Genomic DNA, 24,624 nt, shown 5'->3' on the forward strand with positions numbered 1-24,624 from the left:
TGATTGTAAAAGCTGTTTACTAGGGCACACACTATTGCTCTGCATACATATCTAATTTTGAATGACATCAAGTTCTTTCAGTGATACCTTTGTTTCATCAACCAAATAAAACTGTATCACCCAAAGGGGCAATAAATGTGACTCCTGTTTTGAGGTTTCTGTCAATATCTTCATAGTTTAAACATATCTTGAATATTATTATGTCAAACAATAGACACAGTAGTTCTCGGGCTTCTGCTTTTGTTTTATATGTAGTTTGACCATCAAAAATTGTTTGGTTTTGATCTCCATTGCCATTGGAGGGAATGGTACTGTTACCATAGCTGATTAACTAATTATTAATAAGAAAAGGAAGCACAGGGGATAATGACCTTGACAAACTGGGGGATATGAGCCTGTTTGCTTTGTCAAGAAGCTACAGCTCTATACCTTAGGGGGCCATAGTATTGGTCTGCTGGGATTAACAATTCTCTCTTCCCCTCTTTGGTACAAGATTATGGGAGAGAAAGGGGGGTAGGGAGAGACAAACACACACAGTGGAAATCCAGATGGTTCAGGGAGAGGCACTTGACCACAGAGGGCTGTCAGGCTAGACTGGGGGAACCATGGGTTACCTAGGTGGTGGAGCCATCGAAAGTCAGAGAAAGCATGGAAAATTTATTAGTTATTTTGAAAAAGCATTTGGTCCAAACCAAACCCAAGTTAATATAATCCCAGGGCAACAAAGAAGCTCATTCTCTCTCTTTCTCTCTTGATTGTGACTCATACTTGCTCTATTTATTTGTGAGCTGTCTTGCCTAGAAAAATGTGGCCGCATGGGTTCTGAAAGACTAAGCTTTAAAATGCAACAGAAACTCTGGATACTGGCTTTTGTTTTGGCCTTGATGAGGACATGACTGCACTCTTTTCAGGGTGGGACGAAAGAGATGGGTTATTGGAAATGCAGGGGGCAGCTTTGATTTCCACTTGAATAAACCTTGCCGCACAACAGTCTCCCACGCATGGGTCTTTGGAAGGCTCTCCTCGAGATCCTGTGGAAGAACTTGATTCCCACCAACAACAGCAATGAACACCTGTACAACCAGAAAGAGGGGGTATTAACCCGTGTTGTCAAGCTTTATGCTATACACAATAAGTAAAATGCAGGAAAACACGCACGAGATAAATACACATGAACTTCAGGGCAATCACTACCTTTGGGGAGACAGAAGAGAAATTAGGTAGGGCTTTAAGAGTATGTATAATGTTTTCTTTACAAGGTTTGAATAAAACCGGACAAAACATTTTTGTGTGTTTATCATTAGGATTGGGCCCAGAAATATTTTATTGGTCATATATTAATTCTTGTCCTCTTCTTTGTGTTTGAAATATTTCTGAACTAACTTAAATTCTGTCCATATGGTGAAAATTAACTTTACTCTTTATCTGATTTCTACTGATTCGATTTATCTCTAGACAAGATTTACATTGCCAATCTCTTCTGTAGAATTCTAGGAATTTTTAAAAGACTATGTTGTTAGACGCATAAGCAATAGATGCACGAGTCTACTGAGCATTAAAAATGGCTAGTGCAAACTGAGATGTGCTGTAAGTGTAAGACGCAGTGGATTTGGAAGGTATGAGGCAAAAAATGCATTAATAGTCTATTACATGTCAAAATGAAAATTTGAATATATTGCATTAAATAAAATATATTAGTGAAGTTAATTTCTCCTATATCCTTTTACTTTTTTAAATGTGACTGCCAAAAGTAGAAAATTGGAGAAATTAAATGTTTCATCCACTGTCATACAATTAGTTTTCTTACAGTCAACCTCAGTGACAATAAAGTTTCAAATCGTAGCTAGTATGCTTTAGTGACTTTTTTTTCAAAGTATTCAAGTAGATAATGTGCTATGCTTATGCAACTAGAGTTTGAATTACTGGTCTAAATTTACAGTTTCCAACCTTATCGCATTCAATAGGAGATATCATGATTTCTTTGGTGCAGTATTGATAACATTCTGTACTTTTGAATTCATGAATATCACTATGTAACTACTTTCAAACTTGGCCATAGGTCAAAATGACCTGGAGAGTGTTTTATGAATATTTAATATTTTCCTAAGCCCAACCCTAGATTCTAATTTAAAAAAATACAGTTAGAGTCACATTTTTTAAATTTTGATATTTAAACAGATAAGAGGATAACATTCATAGTGGGCTTGGATTCTGAATTTTTTTAAAGTATTTTATTATATGAGAAAAAGATTATTTGTATATACTCAGCAGATATATGTATGAATTGAGAAATACAAGTTCAGTTAATGAAAATTTAATCTATTTTCCTTTTCAATGTTGATAAAATATGATTATATTAGAGCCCCATAATTTTAAAATAAATTTATAAAGCCATGAAAATAAATAAGGAATGTGTATAGATGATTTTCTATTCATTTCCAGATTAATTTTTTAAAGACTGAAGTGGAAAGAAAGAGCAAAATGATCCGAGATCTTCAGAATGAGGTAAGGCATATATTTTGTGCAAATTTTATATAAATCAAAGAATATACATAAACACATTGATTTGCCAAAAGCTTTGGAGTAATGATCACTTGCAGGTTTGGTCTTTAGCTATGTGCTAATCCCTACTTCTACATTTATTTGATAATGTTATCAGTTCTTATATCTCTAGTTCACTTTCCCTTCTGATTATATTTTGTTTTGGAAATGTTAAAAATGTATTTTAATTTCATAAATTTGTCTACCAATTAACATCGCAGACACTGAAGAAGAAAGGCTAGCCAGAAATTGACTTCATGCTAATAAGAACCAATCTGGAATGAAAAGTTTATGTAAGAATTCTAGAATAATGTAAGGTTTGAATAAAATAAACTGTAACAACTTTCATTATAGCCTTTAAAATGTAAGAACCTATATAATATTACACACTTTTCTTCTTTTTGATTCTTGTTCTATTTTGCTGTACAACTGATACTTAATTTTTTAAAAAATGCCTTCGTCGTGTTTTTATTTCCACCTCTTCACTTACTTTTTCCTTAAATGCAATTTGTTACTTAGGACTAATAAACTATGACCAATTACAGATACATCTTCCTTGATCAATCCCACTAATTATGATTAATTTTTTTCCAAATCAATCACGTTAGCTTTTATGAGTTTCCCTTTCTTTTCTTCCATCTCTTCTTCCTTGCTTTCTTTTATTTATTTTTTGAGTCATTTAGATACATTATTCCTAAATGATTTCCACCTGGTGTCCAGGTTGAACAATAGACTTGACAAATGCCTTGGTGTCAATGGCCAGCACTGGCACTCTGACAGTGATATTCAAGTGATTCTTCAGATGTGCAAAGACCATAAGGGTGAAAGGACACTAGACAATTTTAAGTGGTTTTCTGATGATTTCATTTTAATGTCGTTCTAATGATTGTTCTTCTCAGTCTTCTCAAGAAAGAGTGATGGAGTAGGATTGGTAAAGTTTCCCCTAAAACCTACACTTTGTGGATTTCCTGCTCAGAGCGAAAAATGTCACATCAGAGTTACCGGAATACTTGGTGTACTGGATGATTTCTTGTTCACTTAGATTCAGTGAAAGCTCAGTGAAAAGTCTAGGTTGCTTTAGTCATACAATTTCCACAGATCATTTAGGACAGGAAAAACTTTTAAAACAATGTCAAAGACAGTGTTAAAATAGGAAAGAAAGTCCATTTGCACATACACACATATATTCTCACAAAACAGGTACTGGGTGGTATGCTAATGAGAGGATTATGGGTTAATCTAAATCTCTACATGTCTCACCAGCTAACTTTTAATCTTGGGTGATTTTTAAAAATCTAGTATTTAACTAAGGAGGAAGTACTTTCAAAGTCACACTATAATTTATTCATAACCAACACATATGAGGATGGACAAAGTATTTTATTTTTGTGTAATATTGTATAACATAATATTAACTTTTAAGTATGTAGGCCAGAATAATTCTAAGAGAAATACAATTCTGCAGAAGTAATATCTGCTAAATGTAAGTTTTGTAATTAGATTTACTACTGCTTTCATTCATAGCATTGAAAATTGGCAAGATGAACATTGATAACCAGAAAGTTTCCTTAAAAAAAAAAAAGAAAAACCTAATGGTGAGCATATATCATCAATTGAATGGTGAACATATATTATCAGCTTTTAATTTGATTCATTTGTATTAATGCTTTGAATTTTTAGATTTATTATTTTGACAAATGATTACTATGTAGAGATTGAGTGAAGTAAATGTCCAGTAAAACCATATAGACACTGCCTAGAACAGTGTAGTCCAGGAATGAGTAAATCAAATGGGTGAACTGATTAAACAAAATACAAAAAGCGAGGGTAATGATACAGGTATGAAGAATACTTCCAAGTGAGGTTATTGGGGAAGTCCCTGTAGAAAAGGACTTTTGAAACATTATACATAATCATCATTTCTCCATTCTGTGAAAGTAACTATTAAAAGATACTTTCATATTCGCACATAGGATTTAGTTTTTAACTTTAAAATGTCCCTTGGAAGAGGAAAAATATTTACACTTTTTTTCTCAATCAAATGCTCTGTGGGGTGGAAAGCATTTTGATTTTTCCATCCAGACAAATATACCTGAAACACTCAAATATTGTGAAGTACAACCTTTCAGAACCTGAAATCTTACCTGGAAAAGAACACTGGAAAACATAGAGAGGAAAGTGAAGAGGAAAGAGGTAAAGAAATCATTTTTAACTTACGAAGAAAATAGAAACTGGGGGTGGAAAGAGTGTACATGGTGAGTTAGTGAGAGCGTTGCAAGCTTTTTTATTTCATTTATCTCTACACATGAGCATCACCTCGAACCTGTGTCTACAATATGTTATTAACAAATGGTGAAGTAATATCAATAAGTTTTTTAAAAACTGTGTTCATTTCTGTGTGCTTTTCCCCTGCATGTTAAGATTTGAAGCAACCAGGAGAAAGCCTGGTCATATTTTAAAGAAATTTTCGCAATACAACAACACAAGAAAATATATGGACCATATATTGTGCTTCAGTGCTTGTAGTGGGCATTTAGTGACTTTAAACAGTTTTAAAAAATGTTTTTCACTGCACCAAAATATCTGGCTGAGATGTGAGTATAGAAAACCATTAAGATGTTTCCTACCTTAAAAAAAAGACTAGTAAAAATATGTATCAGATTTTAATGTCGATGATAATGTATTTTATTAAAAGTCAATCCCCTTTAAGATCTATACCCCAAAGGAAAAATAAAACACTAAATCCTAAGTGTAAGGCTGCAAAGAATTGACTATGATTCTTGGAATAAATGTCACAAAATATTAAATTGTGGTGGTATTTTTAGTAGTAGTACTATTATTCTGTTAATGTTATGGTTACAAAGTTACATTGTGGGTGGCATTTTTCAGTCACATTTTTTCCATACACTCGGTAGTTTTGTGCAAAAATTTATAGACTACGAGTTTTCTCCCGATGCAAAAATTTATTTATTGCAGATATATCACCAGTTCTTTAGCAGCTTCCTAATCTGTCTCTAGTTCTGATGTCTCATGTAATCTATCCTTGCACATTCAGTTGCTTATTTTGTATTTTGTATTCAGATATTATACAGTTACAATATACATAATATTTTGCACCATAAAGTAAAACAAAGAAATAAACCAGAAAATCAGTTGTTTTCCTTGACTCCTTTATGTAGGATGTCTCTCCAGAAAAATTCCAACCATGGCTAATATAATGTATGGTTTGGGCAATATTGGTGTAATCTGGCAGCCAAGGAAAGTGGACTGCAATGCATGTGTGTGAACTCACAACTTCACTGTACAGTCAGTGGGGAAGGCAGATGCCATTGAGGGAGCATGTACACTGTGTGGCCATCACATTCAAAATGAGTGAGCAAGCAGAGCAATAAATCTGCACCACGTTTTGCACTAAGCTTGCACATTCCTCCACAGAAACTATTTGGATGATTTAGAAAGCTGCAGCTTTAGGCCACTGGAAATTGGCAGCTTCATTGTGACAATACAACCTCTCATGTATGAATTCTCATGCAGACTTTTTTGGTGAGACATCAAATCACCCAGGTGACTCAGCCCCCTACAGCCCAGATATGGTCCCCTGTGACTTCTGACTTTTCCCAAAACTAAAATCACCTTTGAAAGGGAAGAGATTTCAGATCCTTGAGGAGATTCAGGAAAATACAACCACGTAGCTGATGATGATTAGAACTGTGTGAGATCCCAAGGTGCCTGCTTTGAGGGGACTGAGGTGTCATCATCCTATGTACAATGTTTCTTATATTTTGTATCCTTTTCATAAATATCTCATTTTTCTTATTACACAGCTGGATACTTTCTGGACAGACCTTGTGCACTAATTGTATCATTATGTGGTATAGTCAATCTCAGAGACTCCAAAGCTTAGAATTCTCTTTGACTTTGAACTTCCAAAACACCTTCTTTCAATTGTTATTTTCAATTTTCTTTAATTTTTTAAATTCTCCCCCATGGTAAAATAAGTTTGTCTATATGATCCTTGATATTAAAAAACATTAAGTGATAAGTATGATAACATATAGGTAATGAAATATTAGACAGGTTAGATATTGGGTCAAGTATTTTGATTAGTTTTAAACTCAGTGCAATGTGTGTGATAATGTTTAGGATTTTAGAAAAGAATATGTAGTTGATTACACATGATTTAGATTAATTTTAAAATACTAATGCTGTAATTACTAATGATAATAATTAATGCTAATACTAACACAGTACTAGTACTTAGTATTAATATTAGTGCTAATTTTAGTGTTGATTAGCACTAGTATTAGTACTAATACTAATCCCTAGTAAACCAATTAATTAGTAATTACTAATGCTAGTAATTACTACTACTACTAATACTGTGAATTAGTGAGTGCATAGAGATCAAAGAGAGGGAAGAGGTAGAAAAAGGTAGAAGAATGGAAGGAAGGAAGAAAAAGAAAAAGAAAGGAAAAAAGGAAGGAAGGAAGTTGGGACAGTAGTTCTCTCTTCCTTTCTCTTTTATGGTGTTCTGCTTTAGTATAGATTTTCATAATTAATTCTTTTCCTGAGACTCATTCAAGAGAGTTTAAGTTAAGGGTAGAATAGGGAAACATACTAAATAATAGTAATGATAATAAAGTCAGGAACCAGTGGGCCCCACGCTGCCCAATGATAGAAATCAGTAATTTGTCAAAGTTGGTCTCTCTCAGTGACATGCTTTCTCTCTATTTCATGGCTCAGTTTTCCTTTCTTGTCTCTCAGTTCCTTTGCTCATCTAGTTTTCACATGGCTTATTCAGTTTTGTTTTTCTTTTTTAAGTTTTGTTTTATTGCTATTGTTGTGGCTGGGAGAAAAGGCTTTCCATAGGTCAAATCACTGCCTGGTCTGTGGATTTCCATGTAGTTCTAATGGTCACTGGAACATATCCAGGCATATGAAGAATAGAATATGGGTTTTAGCAGTAGTGTATCAATTACTGGTCTCAGTTGTGGAAAAATTCCTCTGATAAGCAGAAAAGGATTTATTAAACCATATAGGAATTTCACAAAATTGTTAGGAGAGCTGAATAAACAGCTCGTAGGGGCAACTTGTAAAAATACCCAGAGTTGGTTGTCTTGAGACAGAGCTACCTCTGCCAAGAACAGGAAGCTGTGAGCCAGCTTGATAATCCCATCTGTTTTCCCACAGCCCTGGTCCTTGTGCAGAAGACAATGCATAACATCTTAGATCACCAGTTTCTGTATCTTCATACTGCAGGTTTACGTCTGATTAGCAAGCCTAAGTCATGTCTATGCGAGTGTTATGATGAAACATCAGGAATATGGGGGATATATCTGTTTTATTGCTAATTTGTTTGCTTTCCTTTTCCCTTAGAAAGATGGGATTAGCACTAAAAATGTTCACATTATAAAAACATTTTCCAAATATTTGTATTTTATGTATTAACAACACTTTTTAAAAAAGTTAGAGTCCATGGTAACTAGGTTTAGTACATGACAGGTCATCACTGATGGGTTTTCAGTAGTTAAGAAACATGCTGCATCCCTGGCTGGTGTAGCTCAATGGATTGAGCACAGGCTGAAAACCAAAGGGTCTCCAGTTCGATTCCTAGTCAGAGCACATGCCTGGGTTGCAGGACAGGTCCCCAGTACAGGGCATGTGAGAGGCAACCACACGTTGATATTTCTCTCCTTCTCTAAAAATGAACAAATAAATTTAAAAAAACATGCTGCAAGCACCACTGATAGAGCTTTCAGTTGCATGCATGTTACAAAATCTCATGTGTATACTTGGCATCTTGCTTATAATTATCTTGTGATTTTTAACTATGCATTGGTGTCAATTATTTTCTCAACTGATGGTGAATCTTTGAAGTTAGAAACTTATCTTCTCTAGAATTCATCTCTATATTATAAATCATATTATAATTTGAACAATCTCAGGGCCAGGACTCTGTGTACAGTGAGAAAGACTTAATAGCACATTTAAGTCTGTTCTTAGTACCCATGAATTAATGGAGTGAATAGGGCACTTCCTCCAAATTTGGACTTTGAAGCTGATTTACCTAATTTTGTTATTTTCTCTACAATAGGGCAGCTAGGAGACCCTGCAAGCTAAAAAAAATTATCAGATTTTCTGTGACCATCCTGAAATTATACTATAACAGAAGGAAGTATAGGTGCATATATATTTTTTTAAGTGAGAGATTCTCAGGGGGAGTTTATGACTAAAAAGAAACACAATTAATAAAGATCAACAACCTCCAATCTGGAGAAAACTACTAAATTTTAAGTAGAAAGCCCATTTTGGTTCAACTCTTAGGAGTATAAAACTCTCTAAATAAATTATTCCATTTTACTTCTAGCCAGGATGATTACATTGTATAATGTAATAGTGTGCTCAGAGTCATCCTTCTGCAAGGAGATTCTCACATCTGCCTGCAGACGAATAGGCATAAGAGTCTGAGTGAGATGTACACTCCATCGAGGACTTTGCCCGGGGTTGTATTCAAATGAGTTCTTTACTACCTTTTCACTTTATTTTTCCTGCATTGCCTTTTTAAGTGATTATTTGTGAGAAGTTTTGGTCAACCTGGCATTCTGGTTAATTGTGTATCCAGTATTTAAAGTTTACTCTAAGGCATCTATATCAGGTGCTAGGGCTACCGTAATAGTATCGCTAACTGGGTGGCCTAGGACAACAGACAGGTACTCTCAGTTCTGAAAGCTAGAAGGTTAAACCTGTGTTGTCAGAGCCACAGTCCCTCTGAATACTCTAGGGCGGGGGTGTCGAACGCATTTCCACCTGGGGCCACATCAGCCTCGTGGTTGCCTTCAAAGGTCTAAATGTAATTTTAGGACTGTGTAAATGTAACCACTTTCTAACTAGGGGTAAGGAGCTCTACATTCAGCCCTTGGAAGGCAACCTCCAGGCTGATGTGGCCCCCTGTGAAAATGAGTTTGATACCCCTGCTCTGGGGAATCATCTTTTTTTAAAATCTTCCTACTTTCTGGTCTCTTCTAGCAATGCTTGCTTTTCTTTGGCTTGTCAAGAACCTCTGCTTCCAGCTTCCTATGGCCTTCTCTGTGTGTTTCTGTACTTGTGTGTTCTCCCCTTGTCTTAAACAGATACCCTAATCCAGTGTAACCTAGTTATTATTTAATTCCATATGGGAAGACCCCACTGCCAAATAAAGTCATATTCTGAGGGTCCAGAATGGGATACTAAATTTCAGGATGATACTAATAAAACCACTACTTCACCATCTATGGCATTTTATACATTGCAAGTAAACAGCTTAAGAAATGTTTTTTTCTCAGGAAAGGAGGAAATATTTTATTAAGTATAACTCTGTCTATACATGTACTCTAATATTACTTATTTAGTTGCATATGTAAGATTTATTTGTCTATATGTTCATTTTTAGGATAGACATATTATTTAATTCCCAGACTTGTTCCAACATTGTGCTATATTCCTGAGGGACAGAAATATAAAATTTTAGTTACACAAAACAAACTCTGACTGTGAAGAATGTAAAGAATATAGCTTAATATTATATAATAGATAGTACTTTCCATATAATATACAGTGATATAATAATAATAATTACAAAATTATGCAAAATAACTACAACACAACACATTGAAATTTGCATTTTACAAGAAAATATTGTAGGAGGACATTGAGGGCAATACCTATGAGGTGTGGTCGCTGAATGCTTCACTGATTGGGTGGCTTTTGCAAGGGTTAGAATTTATAGCTCTTCATTCATGATTGGACAGCAAATATAAAAAAGTTTGACATTTCAAAAGTTCCCATGTATGTGAAAATATTGCTCATTGTTTATTGTTGTGAAGAAAGCAATTAATTTTGATTGTAGCTGAAACCAATTTCAGTTCAGCTTTCTTGCAAGTCAATGCTATAAATAAGTGTCATACAAAGGTGCTGGTGCTGCCAACCTGATCAATATGGCCAACGCATAAAACACAGAAAAATAAATCTGAAAACTTCCACTATCAGATGCAACTACATCCGTAAACTTTCTTCAAAAAGACACAGAATTCTTACTCAGCATTTCAGAAGTAAGCCAGGGCTGCTGTTTTATGGTAGATAAGGGTCTACCTTAAATTTTGTTTTATTTACTATTCCAGTCGATTAATTCTGCCAAATTGTAATTTCCTGCTTCAGAATGTTGGCTAGATGCCAACCTTGTAAACAATTTTAGAGATGAGTCTCCGTTGAAATTGTGTGACTTAATGCCCCTGCCTGCATCCGGATCACTGTTTCTGTACTCTGACAGAAGAATATATGTGTTCTCTGCCTTGCTTCAACCAAGGGGACAGTTTTCATTTCTTATTTTATGAATTTTATAAAAATTATTGAATATGTTTTATGTACTTCAGAAGATGTATTTCAGAATACTATTAATTTTGTAAATGAAAAAACAATGCATGCAAGACATTTAACACTTATTTATTTATTTATTTATTTATTTATTTATTTAATCCTCACCTGAAGACATGCTTATTGATTTTGGAGAGAGGGAAAGGGAGGGAGGAAGTGAGGGAGAGAAACATGATTGGTTGCTTCTCATACACACCCCGACATGGGTCCAAACCAGCAACCTCAGAATATTCACTGACTGGGAGTCAAACTTGTGACCTTTTGGTTATGGGACGACACTCCAAACAACTGAGTCACACTGGCTGGGGCCATTTATCACATATTTAGACATTTAGCTTTTAAAAATGGAAATTACTGTCATCATCATCATCATTATTATTGTTATGGCCTTCTGAGGTAAAATTAGGACATCAATAAGCAATGCTACATACAAATTTGCTCAGGAAATGATTCTAAACAATCACAGAAATGCATAAGAAACTCCACACTTCACTTAAATATAAATACCGAGGTAAGACAGAACTCTACCTCTTTAACTACTAAACAGTATAGTTCCATCTTTCGTAGTGTCTCTCTCTACCTGGAAAACAAGACAACCAAGCACCCTCTGATTCACATCCTACCAGCTAAGAAAAACTAATCAAAACAGAGAGTCATTTCAGATAGCACCGGCCAAAAATATATATTCCCAGGAAAAAAATCTTAAATTGCTCGCATGCCTGAGCCAATCAGCATGGCCAGATAAATGGGACATTTTCTTTGTGAGACAGAGTCAACCCTACTCCAAACACAGGTGGATTTGCCATAGGAAAAGAGGGTTCATTGTGAAGGCTACTAGATATTGGACTGATAAAATAAAATGTACTTCCCCAAACCATTAGACACATATTTATTTCTGTCATTTTCACCAACTTTCATACTATCCCTCAGATCAGATCATGTAAGAAATATTTTCATCACTTCAGGTCCCAAGTCGTGCACAACACATTTGCATCACCACCGTATCCTGTTAGCAAAGCTCCCTGGTATATCATTCAAACCCATTCCAAACATATTAAGGATATTTACTTTCTCATTTAATATTTACATGCTACATTCAAATTCTCAATAAAAATGGCACAAAGGAAGCTTTAGTAATATAACATCAGATAAATGCTCCATCTCTGTGCCTGGAAGGAAATCAGAGAACTGCTTTGTTTTCACTCATCAGATACTCATTATTCTGTTGTATTTGCTGCTCAGCCTGTCCTTCACTTCATTGTATCCTCCTTTGGGCATCACTGATCACACATTACTACAGGAGCCTATGTGGTCAACCATCCCTCATGTCCCGACTTGAAAAGGGTTTCATCTCCTCCATGAAACCATTGTACCTTAAGTAGTCTTTACTGGGGTGGTGGGAGGGGTGGGGGGAAATGGCAGAGAACTGTACTTGACAATAAAAATAAATAGATAAACAAACAAACAAATAAATGTTACATTGTTTCCGCTAAAAAAAACCACAGGCAATATGGAAAGGTAAAGGAGCTACAACTAGTTAAAGGTATAAGAGGAGGAAATTCACAGAGTGGGAATAATTTCAGCAGGTTTGAGAGGATGGAGTGAGAGCCTCTTTCATCATGGGCAGAAAAACTAATAGGTCTAAGTAGTATATGAATAACTTATGAAAATAAACTTATAACCACCCATTTGATCCATAATGAAAATCCAGAAGACACAAGTCTGTGGGTTTTGCATAAGTTTTTTTTTTAAATTACTAAATAAGGTAGCTCTTTGTTTATGAAAACTTAACTAAATGAAAAAAAGTTAATTTGTATTTTTAACTCATGGAAATCAGGTTGTTTATTTCTTTAATAGATTGAATATGCAAATATTAATTTTATAGCATTTATTCCTTGGGGGAAATTGGCATGGTAAATGACTATTTTCTGAATTCATCTTTATGTGGTCTCATTCCAGGAAGTTGTAGTGTATCCCAAATAAATAACTGTTTCAATGGCAAAGTGGCAAACTTTTTTGTACTATAAGAAACTACACACATAGGCCTCAATTTAAGATAATTATAGTCTTATTATAAAGCCTATGATTAACAGAAAAATCTGATGTCACATCTTATTTTCTTTTTCTTTATAGCAGTTAAAACTTCTTGAAATTATATTATATAATTCATTAATTGTTCAATTTCACTCTTATCTACTGCTTCTTTTAAATTGCAATTAAAAACATGTAAGATGTGGTTGGAATGCAAAATGCACGTTGGAAGAGTTTGGCAGATTCTTACAGCATTAAACATACTCTTGCCATCCCATTCAGCAATCATGCTGGTTGGTATTTATTCAAAGGAGTTGAAAAATTATGTCCACATAAAACCAGTAAAAAAATAGTAAAAATGTTTTCAGGGGATAGGAGGAAGGGAGAGATGGGTAGGAAGAACACAGGAAATTTTTAAGAAATGAAAATACTCTGTGTTATACTATATTGATGGGTACGCAACATTGTAAATTTGCCCAAACTCAGAACGTACAACACCAAAAGTGACCCCTACTATAAACTATGGACTTTGGGTGATAACAATGTGTTATTGTAGGTTCATCAGTTGAAACAAATATACCTTTCTGGGGGGATCTTTGATAATGGGAGAGACTATACACAAAGTGAGGGCAGAGTGAAGTGTTTACCAACATCTAATATTTATTCACTATGTCATCTTGAATAGATAACAATTTTATAGTGTGGTTGGTAAATAAAGAGTTTAGATGAAGTGATTCACATGATTCCTTAAATTTCAGCCTCACATTCAAAGTTTATAAATTCTGAGCCTGGAGAAACAGCAGCACCGAAGCTGTGAGTTAATAATGCCTCAGTACTAAACCCAGAATAAATTTCAAGTGAACAGCCTTCAGTATTTCAAAAAAATCCCTTAATGACTTTAAATTGTGTTTGGATTTTCTGAATGCTTTTCAGAATATTCTAGGAGTGTTTAAAATATTGAATATTAAAGTTGGCTATTGTCTAGTTCATGGGCCAAATAAGTGTAACATGCCTAGTAATCAGTCACCATTCAAGATTATTTTTAAAAGGTTTCACCATTCAATTTATATTTGTGATGCTAAATGTTAATTTAGTTAATTTAATTAAATTTTTAATTTTTTAAAAGATTTTATTTATTTATCTTTAGAGAGGAAGGGAAGGAGAGAAGGAGAGAAATATCAATGTATGATTGTCTCTCATGATTCCCCTTGTGGGAACTGGCCTGCAACCCAGACATGTGCCCTGACTGGGAATCGAACTGCAATCATATGGTTCGCAGGCCTGTGCTCAATCCACTGAGCTACACCAGCCAGGGCTAAATGTCAATTTTAAATAAAATTGAAAACTTTATTTTGGGGTTTATTTCTAGTGAATGTACAAATACATAGAATGTTAGAAATATTTTAAACAATTATCAGACAATTATAAATTTCTTTACCCCTTGAATTATAGAAAATATACCAGTGCTTAGAAAGACAAAAGTAGGTATCATAGGAAATAAGAAAGTTGGCAGAGTTAAAATACAGAGCGTGTGTATATATATGTATATATATACCAGCTTCAGATTATGTCTTCGATACTTACTATTTGTGGTTCTTAAATATAATTAGAGACTCCAGCTCCATCCTCACCATTGTTATGAGAATCAGATAAAATAATAGTCATGAGAACAACTTGTTCTCATAACTATTCATTGTGTCCTTCCTTGTTCCTTCCAATAAATATTATCTATTAATATGTGACTGTTCCCAAGTGAAACATTTCTACTCCTGCTGTATTCTTAATTAGCTTATATATGGAAAATACATCTAAGGCTGAAAAATGGCCCAAAGATAACAGGTTCTAAACCCTGGAACCTGTACACAGTACCTTACAGGGAAGAGGAGTCATTGCCCATGTGATTCAGTTAAGAATCTTGAGGTAGTGAGATTATCCCTACTTACTGGTGGCATTCTGGTGGACCCTCAATACAGTCACAAGTGTCCTTAGTGACATGCACCTAGAGTCAGGAAAGATATAACCACAAAATCAGCAAGTGTCTGCAGCAATGACACTGGAAGAGGCTGGCACCATGGTCACAGCCTGGTGACTTCTGACTTTGGGCTCCAGAGTTATTAGACAGATGGTGCATTTCTCTTATTTTAAGCTACCCAAGTTGTGGTAATTTCTCACAGTGGCCTCTAAAACTATTCTGGTAGGGTCTAGATGGGCATGTACCCAGGCAAGCTGTGATTACTTAAGTGTACATAATATAATGGAATATTTTATTTTCTCCTATTAATTTTAAAATTAAACTGAAATGTGATACAGTTTATAGATAATGGGCAAATACTCATGTGTATCCTCTTAAATTGTTGTTTATTATACTCTTAGGTCCTAGCTAGGCATTGTGCTAATTAAACATGGAGGAAATAAGATCAATGAATCCCGAGCCTTGTTGTAAATCATAGTCTTGTCTGGAAAGGACTTCTTAAAACATGTAATAAATTGACACAATAGCAATATAATATGCACCAGGGATGAAGCGTTTTTCTCATTTACTCCATAAAAAACCATTGAGTGAGAAATTCGCTAGCACTGAAATACACAACGACAATGACAATGGTGATGATGATGATGATGATGATACCAACAACAGCTTTACTAGTATTTGCCTTGTGTATATTATCAGCCAGGGCCGGCCTGTGTATTATTACCATACGTGGTTTACATCCCATTCACTTTCAGCAACTATTTTGTTTGTTTGTTTTGTTTTGTTTAGTGTAACGACCTCTGGTGCACAGAATGGAACCAGTCATGATCTGTGCTTCTATGCTTCCTGGTAAACTTTGTCCTGTAAAATTGGTTCTGCCCAGTTATTTAAGTTTTTTTTAGTTATTTTTAATAAACACTGGTAAAGACACCAACCAACATGTGAGCTATATCTTGTCACAAATCCCTTTGGTATCATCATTCATGATTTTTAAATGAAGGGATTGAGGGATACTGAGGTAACAGAGTCTGTCAATCAGCATGGGTTTGAGCGTGGGCTCTCTGAAACAAGAGCTAATAATACCGTCTGCTCTTACATAAAACTTATACTATGAATTCCGGTTACTGAGTTCAAATTTTTAAATCATTTTTTGCATTAAACCTGATTGATGTTTTGGGATTCTTAGGGTATAATCCTAGCAGTGGAATTGCTGGGTCAAAAGGCAGGTCGATTTTTATTTTTCTGAGAAAATTCCATACTGTTTTCCATAATGGTTGTACCAGCCTGCAATCCTACCAACAGTGAACTAGAGTCCCCTTTTCCTCACAACCTCTCCAACATTTGTTGTTCGTTGCTTTGTTTATGACAATCATCCTGACTGGTGTAAAGTGGTATCTCATTGTGGTTTTAATTTGCATCTCTCTGATGGCTAACGATATTGAGCATCTTTTCATGTGTCTCTGGATCCTCTGTATGTCCTCCTTGGAGAAGTGTCTGTTCAAACAAGCAAGCAGAATAAAAACAAAGACACTGACATAGAGAACAGGGGGACAGTGACCAGAGGGGCGAGGGGAAGGAATTTAAGGGGAAAAAAGGGGAGGGATTTGGAGGAACAAGTATGAAGGGCACAGGGATGAGAACTAAGGGGGGTGGAAATGGGCAGGAGGTGGGGAGCAAAGGGCGGGTTGGGCTGGGATGGGAGAAATAGACAGAAAACTGTACTTGAAAAATAAGTAAATAAAATTTAAAAAAAACAATAGAAGTTTGTAACACTTTCTATCTCTTTTAAGAGTTAACTTCAAGCACCAATGGAAACACTTTGCCCTTTCCCATTATTCTTCTTTCCTCCTTCTCCCTCCTGTGAATGGTCTATTCACATTGTTGTAGCTAAAGTCATTGGAGTGAAACATTAGTGCAGAAAACTTTTTTTTTTTGCCGCCTTCACCAACACAACAGTTTCACCTTGGCTGAAGTAGATCGAATGTAGCCGACTTGCCCCCATCTCTCGTCACTACTCCAGCGGCTTGCTTGCCGGTTACATGTGTAATTGCATTTCTTGGTGGCAAGCCCTTGCTATGCATGATTTGACTTAATCTGAACAATCCAGATGTCAAGCAGAGCACATTCAGAATGGAAGGGGGAGGTAAGGAAAACTAAATCTGACAGACATTTCTAGTTGCTTAATTTCACAGAACCAGCAGAATGTGGCAAAGAAATGAGGCGCTCAATTTTCCCTGTCCTTTCAAGGTGCTTTTCTCATTCTGCTCTCATGACAATAGACTTTGACATACATGTGAAACTGATCACCTAAATAACTGCCTCCTTTAGTCTTTCTAAACATCACACGCATGTGTCCATTGTCTAAACTCACTCTTCTGACCACAGCTGTGAAAAAATAAAACTTTCTTTTACATTCTTCATTAAGCTGTTTTTGTCCTGCTGGATTTTACCACTCATAATCCCATTGATTTCTTCTCTTTGAGATAAAATTATGGCTTTGTTGATATAGTGGAGAACTGCTATTCTGGGTTTTCAATAAACTCACACTTACCCTTCTGTTTTCTAAATAAAACTAACAGAATTGTATCACTTCTCTCACAATTCAAACTTACCTGATAAATATAGTTGCTACATATCATTTTTAAAAGCAAACTTATATTAATTTTAAGAGATAAAAAAGAATTAAAAGACTAAAAATCTCATTTACCAATTGATATATTTTCAATTTAAATTCTAGTATTTTTCAAGTTTAAGAAAAAGGTTTTTTTTTCAACTTCCAGTATCATTTATATTTCCTAGAAACTAGATACAATTAATTATAGCAAGACAGTGCTCAATACTATTTAAACCTCATTTTAAGTTCTTTACACTAGCTCATCATTTGTAAATGTGAATTCATATTTCAGTAAAAATGGAAACTAGATTTGACATTAACAAAATTTACTTGATGTTAACTACACAACTTTTATATGAAATGTGTGGACTTAATATACCAGAATTTGGCCTTTATAAACCAGCTTACACATAAACAGTAACTTTATCAGTCCTAACCTATTGGGTGTTGTACCAGAGCCCCTCCCACAGCTTTACTACATAAACAGATTCCTCCCCTTCGGACAAGGTGAAAAAGTTCCCACCCAGGAAAGAAAGAAAAACCTGAACAGATTTATCCAATTCTGAATCATCAGCAAATATAACACCAGAAATAGGTTATGGGCTACTTTTAACCTAAATAACATAAAAGAAAGTTATGGTGTTGACCAAAAGAACACACAGGGTTCTTATTAAACTTTGTTTTAATGGGTCTCAAAATTCCGTGAAAGATTTTCATCAAGTTGTTTCCATGAAAAAGTACTGATTTTAAAAACTAATAACTTAAAAACTGCCACTCACAAAAAGAACCCCAAATGGTTTACAAAACATTCTCCTTTCCTTCTGAAGGTTTTACGATGCATTGTAATCATTAACCCATCCTTTACTATTAAACTGAAGTGGCCAATTGAGACAAACAAACAGTTCTGAGACCGTTCTTCCACCACTGATTAAGACTGGGTAGCGCATGTTGGGGATAATATTCATTTAGCCTTCTGAGCTTTCTGGGCAGACTTGGTGACTTTGCCAGCTCCAGCTGCCTTCTTGTCCACTGCTATAATGACACCAACAGCAACCATCTGCCTCATGTCAGGAACAGCATAGTGGCCCAGAGGAGGATAGTCAGAAAGCTCTCAACACACATGGGCTTGCCAGGAACCATATCAACAATGGCAGCATCACCAGATTTCAAAAACTGTGGGCCATTTTCCAGCTTCTTCTCAGAGCGATGATCAATCTTCTCCTTCAGCTCAGCAAGTTTGCATGCAATATGAGCCGTGTGACAATGCAGAACAGGTGCATACCCAGCACTGATGTGGCCTGGATGGTTGAGGATAATCATCTGAGATGTGGAGCCAGCAGCTTCCATTGGTGGGTCATTTTTGCAGTTACCAGCCACATTGCCACGACGAACATCTTTGACAGACACGTTCTTGACATTGAAGCCCACATTGTCCCCAGGAAGAGCTTCACTCATAGGTTCATGGTGCATTTCAACAGACTTTACTTCAGTTGTAACGTTGACTGGAGCAAAAGTGACCACCATGCCAGGTTTGAGAACGCCAGTTTCCACTCAACCCACAGGGACAGGACCAATGCTGCCAATTTTGTAGACATCCTGGAGAGGCAGATGCAGGGGCTTGTCAGTTGGATGAGTTGGTGGCAGGATGCAATCCAGAGCTTCAAGCAGTGTGGTTCCACTGGCACTGCCATCTTTCCAGGTGACTTTCCATCCCTTGAACCACAGCATATTAGCACTTGGCCCCAGCATGTTTTCACCATCCAACCAGTCATTGGCATAAGTGCTCCTGTGTTGGTCAGGGTTGTAGCCAATTTTCTTAAGTTAGGTGCTGACTTCTTTACCAATTTCCTCATATCTCTTTTGGCTGTAGGGAAGCTTCATGAAATCCATTTTGTAAACACCAACAATCAGATGTTTCACACCCAGTGTGTAAGCCAGAAGAGCGTGCTCACAGGTCTGCCCATTCTTGGAGACACCTGCTTCAAACTCACCAACAACAGCAGCAACAATCAGGACAGCACAGTCAGCCTGAGATGTCCCTATAATCATGTTCTTGAAAAAGTCTCTGTGTCCTGCGGCATCAATAATGGTCAAGCGATACTTGCTGATTTCGAATTTCCACAGGGAGATATCAGTGGTGGTACCATGCTCATGTTCAGTTTTCAGTTTATCCAAGACCCAGGCATACTTGAAGGAGCCCTTTCCCAACTCAGCAGCCTCCTTCTCAAATTTTTTATGGTTCTTTTGTTAATCCCACTACATTTGGAGATCAGATGGCCAGTAGTGGTGGACTAGCCGGAATCTACGTGTCCAATAAGCACGTGTTGATGTGAGTCTTTTCCTTTCCCATTTTGGCTTTGATTTAGTGGGGGTTTTCTTGACACCTGTGTTCTGGCGGCAAATCCATTGCAAAAAAGAAGAAAAAAGGTTTCTTACCAAAACAACTGTTCTAGTAGGCATTTTAAATGATTTTGATGTAAAAAAATAGCCCTCTCATTCAGAAATTGTTGGGTATTTGACCACTGAGACAGTTTGCTAATAGAAGTTGTATTTCTTAAGTTGTATATCTGAAACTAGTTCTTATAGGCTATCTTAATGGTCCATACACTTAATACATTTATTAGATTTAAGAACATAACATTTATAATTTGTGTGACATCTCTGTCTATATATATTGAATACATATCTATATCTATTTATCTATCTATCATCTATCTATCTATAAATTATTGTCTGATACTCACTGCCTCCCACAATCACCAGTTTAATTCAAAATGAGGCAGTGTGGTCAAAACAACCACATGCTCACCAATGTCCATTTTCTCAGTACTACATTTGGTAATTTAAAAAATGAGTTTTAGCTAGAAATTTATACCTACTCATCTAGCTACATGCACCAGCCTTCCAGCATCTTTTGTAGTGAGTCAGAGCCACATGACTATGTTTTGGGCAATAGCTGTATAAGGGAACCTCTGAGTTCATGGTTATATATAAAAGAGAAAAGTGTAATTGCTTTTTTATATAGTTACTTCTTTTTCACTAAGTGCCTGATGTATACCTTTATTCATTGTGATTAAAGGATAAATTCTTTTTCAATCTGAAAATTATTTTTATGTTGAAAACTGTCTTTTTCTTCTAAGATCTTGGTTCATATCTTATGAAAGAGAGGACTTTACATCTTATCTTTGCCTTTTTTATGTTCTTGCTCAAATAAGGCAGTGTTGTTTTCTTATCGGGATCTTTATCCTTCAACTTTTGTGAAAGATTTTGCTTCCTCTTTATCAAAGCTAGATCTGTGCCCCTCTGTGTGTTCCGGCATTACCCCACACTTCTCAGATTTCAGAAGTCGGCACACAGCATCACACTTGTCTAGAGTGGGGAAGGGCAAGTTCCTATCAGTTCTCTATTTACTCCCAGTTTTTAATGCAGTACATGACACATAGCAAGTTTTTAATAACTGCCTAATGAGTACCTAACCCCAACCCTCCAGATATATATCTTGTGTGTGTGTGTGTGTGTGTGTGTGTGTGTGTGTGTGTGTGTGTGAGAGAGAGAGAGAGAGAGAGAGAGAGAGAGAGATTATTTTTCTCTACCGGATCATTATTCTGGGAGGTGAAGGGGGAAACTTACTTTGGGAAGAAGGAGAGTTCTTAAACTACTTGGGATTTGCAATGAAAATACTGCCATCTGTGGAGCTCCAAGGCCTCTCTTATGCTGCACAATTACGTACACTGCCAGACATGGACTTCAAATCTACTGGGAATGATTTCATTTTCAAAGTTTTGCGAATCAACAGAAGAGAACACAACGCAACCTTTATAAAAGCAGAACTTTCTTTTTTCAATAATGTCAGAGGCAAGTTTCTTAATTAAGTTCCCTTAACTGGATATAAATTCTATCTTGCTTTTATTGCATATTTTTCATTTTATTTGTCACATAAGTTTAGAAAACATCATTTTTATAGTGATTAATATTGAAACTATCTACCAAGAATTTTTCCTTTTTAATTAAGAATCTTTGAAGATTTCCTTAGAAGAATGGTGACAATAATAAATTCTAAGGATCTATTATCATTAGTGTATTTGCTTAGTAGTGTCGGTTTGATTAGATTTCTTGCAAACAGTCTTTTCTTCAATTCTTTGAGAGTTGATTTTTATGCCAAAAAAAAAAGAAAACAAGGTAACTTATCTGTTTCCTTCCAAAAGTAAGCTGAATTTATTGTCTAGCAATAGTGAATCAGACTCTCTAATCTGTCAGTATTATCACAAGAGCATGCTCTTTCGCTAAAGCCATGTGGTCAAGCAACTCTGGATTTCTGAAATTAATATTCATTCAGAGTGTCTGAGTCCACTCTCTGGACAGAACAATAATAAATCAGTGGTTCTATGGATGTAGTTTGTTATATTACATGTTCCTGATTACAGAAAGGTAGAGTCTGCACAAAAGCTCAATTTTGTATTATCCTTATTTTCCACATATTGTCACTTTGAAACACACATATGGCTAGACAACAAATGCATATGCATAAATATACACAGGTATATGCATTTACATGTGAGTATCCAGGTACAGACAGAACTCACTTGGGATCGGTTTTTATTTGAAGCTGAGTACACTGACTTATATACACATTTCACGGCTTTGTGAGAGTGTGGGTCACACCCCATACGTCTGCAGGTCCCATGCCTCTCATATGCGTTCCTCCCTGCCATCAGACACCCAATTCGTCTTTGCAACACACCTCTATGATTTTATTTCAGAGCCTTCCATGTAAATTAATTGACTTCCTCATCTGTTCCCATCACATGGGGGGCACATTTCTCCCTCGTGGCTGCCATCACTCTGGCTGACTAGTTTCTGTTCTTGTGTCTGTCTCATACACTCAACTCTAAGGAAGGCTGCACTCTAGATACTGCAGGGCAAGAAAGAAGAGAGGAAAGAGGATAGAAGGAATTACTAAATAAATGGGTAGGAGAATTTATGGTTCAAGTTGTGTTAAAAATGTGCCAGCTTTATGTGTCAATATGTGAATTATTAAATAAATTATAATCTTGCTTTGAAATATTGAATAGTTTAAATAGCCCGTGCCCTGTAAAAACACTGCTATTTACTTGGGAGTATTAATGATGTATTTGTGGAAGAATCTGACATTTTATTGGGAAGTGTAATGAGCTTGACATGATGATCCTGGTGGTCAATGTATTATCATAACACAGTTAGAATGAAGAAAAAACTCCATTAAGATCATTTTATCTGACAACCAAATTCTGGCTAGGATTCTACATAAGTAATACTATATACACCATTAAAGTCAGAGACCTCAGTCCACATCAAGCCCATCATTTTCACTGTATAGGTAAGTTGGTGGCTTTAAAAGGCTATGCTGATTTTTTGTGTGGTTGGTCGATTTCAAACTGGCACTGGTTCTAACTCATGGGGACTATAGAAATAACTTCCTGCAAGCATTCTCCAAATGCAGTAGTTTGAGTTTGTGCTTATAAACTTTGTAAGTTTTAGCCCTTCAGATAGAATCCGGGGTCATGGCACATGCCATTGTATTAACTATGTCTCCTTGGGGGAGAATTTGTCCCCTGCTGGCACTCGGTAAATGATTACATTTTTTATTTGAGTTGTCAGAATTCCTCAGGATTATGAAGAGATTGTAATGTGTGTCTCAGGGAAAGTAAAAAACAAGAAGCATATTATGTGTTGTATGATTTAATAAATAAATGTATAAAATGTATATGTATATTTAGTATATATTTATATATGTAGTGAAACTTTTAAGGAGGTCAATTTACTTCTCAATTACAATTGGATGCATGTATGTTCAATATAGGAACAAAAAAGTAACAAAGAAAATAATAGAAAATTGTTTTGTCATCTTATAAAGAGAAAAAGAATATATTAGCATGTCTAACAAATATAGACCTGACCCCTCTGTAGATGAAAAAATGTTATGTTTTACTTTTAAATCAGCACCTATACAGTTTTCTTCATGGTATTGAATATTTTTGGTAAAGATCAAATTAATGGCTGAGCGATGAGAGTTAAATTGAAGGTGTCCATTAACTCAGGTTATACAAGCTCTGACAGATGACCTTTGATTCCCCGAAATGATTTTTTAAAAGACCTTATTTATTTCTGTAGCTATCACTGGGCATCTTTCTTAATCTCCAACCGATGAAGTTCTTAAAAAGTTAAGCTCCTTTGATTATTTTGTCTCTTCCAGAGCCTCAAGCTCAACATTTACAAACCGTTTGTGTTTTTCCATGACTCAGGATGTTGAAGTTAAAAAAAATTGAGTTGAATGTGTGTCGGTTGTAAGTTCAGCAATTTGGGGTCTCATTCTTACATTTTTTAACTACAAAATGAGATAATCATATATCTACCTCATAGGTCTATTGTGAAATTTTAAGTATATAGAAAGAATAGCAACCAGCTCAAAGGTAGCAAGCATCTCATTAATGCTAGCTATAATAACCATAATTAGTATTATCATTGCAAATTAATTTAAAAAACACAAAATGTTATATTCTCAAGTGATTTTTGTTTATATTTATACATTTTATGTATTTTAAGTGTTTTTCACTTGATAGATTTGCTTAGCAATATATTATTTATAAAAACATCTCGCTTTCTCTTTGAAGAAATGCATAGAAATCAAAAAATATATTTTTCTACAGAACACATAATATGGATATTTATCTTCTTAAATATTAACTTGATTATACTTGATTTTTAAAATTTATACACAGGTAATTTTACTATATAAAATTAAAAATGACATAAAATATTTCATAATTAATTTTTGCCTTGTGACTCTTAACGCAACATGCAACTTTTTAGATTTTTTTTTAAAAACATGTCCATGTGAGCAGTAATAAGACTGCGGATGAAAGCTCTCAAATGTTATAATTTATTTTTTTCTGCTTTGTCACATTTTTCTTGATTCTTTCTCTGATACCCATCCCTATTTGTTTTCTCTTCATGATCCTCCCTTCTCTCATATTTATTTTCTTTGCCATTTGTTAAATACAGAGGAGAAAGTCAGATG

At 35.4% G+C, this 24,624-nt stretch overlaps 1 protein-coding gene and 1 pseudogene across 3 annotated transcripts in view; one reads left to right on the top strand and one right to left on the bottom strand.

The window, feature by feature from the left end:
- LUZP2 (leucine zipper protein 2) overlaps positions 1-24,624 on the top strand; it is a 375,070-nt gene that overhangs the window by 211,566 nt on the left and 138,880 nt on the right. For all 3 annotated transcript variants that reach the window (XM_053672934.1, XM_037132978.2, XM_053672935.1), the window contains exon 5: positions 2,443-2,505. In XM_053672934.1, the coding sequence (XP_053528909.1) occupies positions 2,443-2,505 (63 nt within the window). The remainder of the gene's footprint in view (positions 1-2,442; positions 2,506-24,624) is intronic.
- Positions 18,486-19,963, bottom strand: LOC128628526 (elongation factor 1-alpha 1-like; annotated as a pseudogene).

This window comes from Artibeus jamaicensis, unplaced genomic scaffold, assembly GCF_021234435.1.
Source record: "Artibeus jamaicensis isolate MK-2021 breed Jamaican fruit bat unplaced genomic scaffold, CSHL_Jam_final contig_797, whole genome shotgun sequence".
In the NCBI taxonomy this organism is placed as follows: Eukaryota; Metazoa; Chordata; class Mammalia; order Chiroptera; family Phyllostomidae; genus Artibeus; species Artibeus jamaicensis.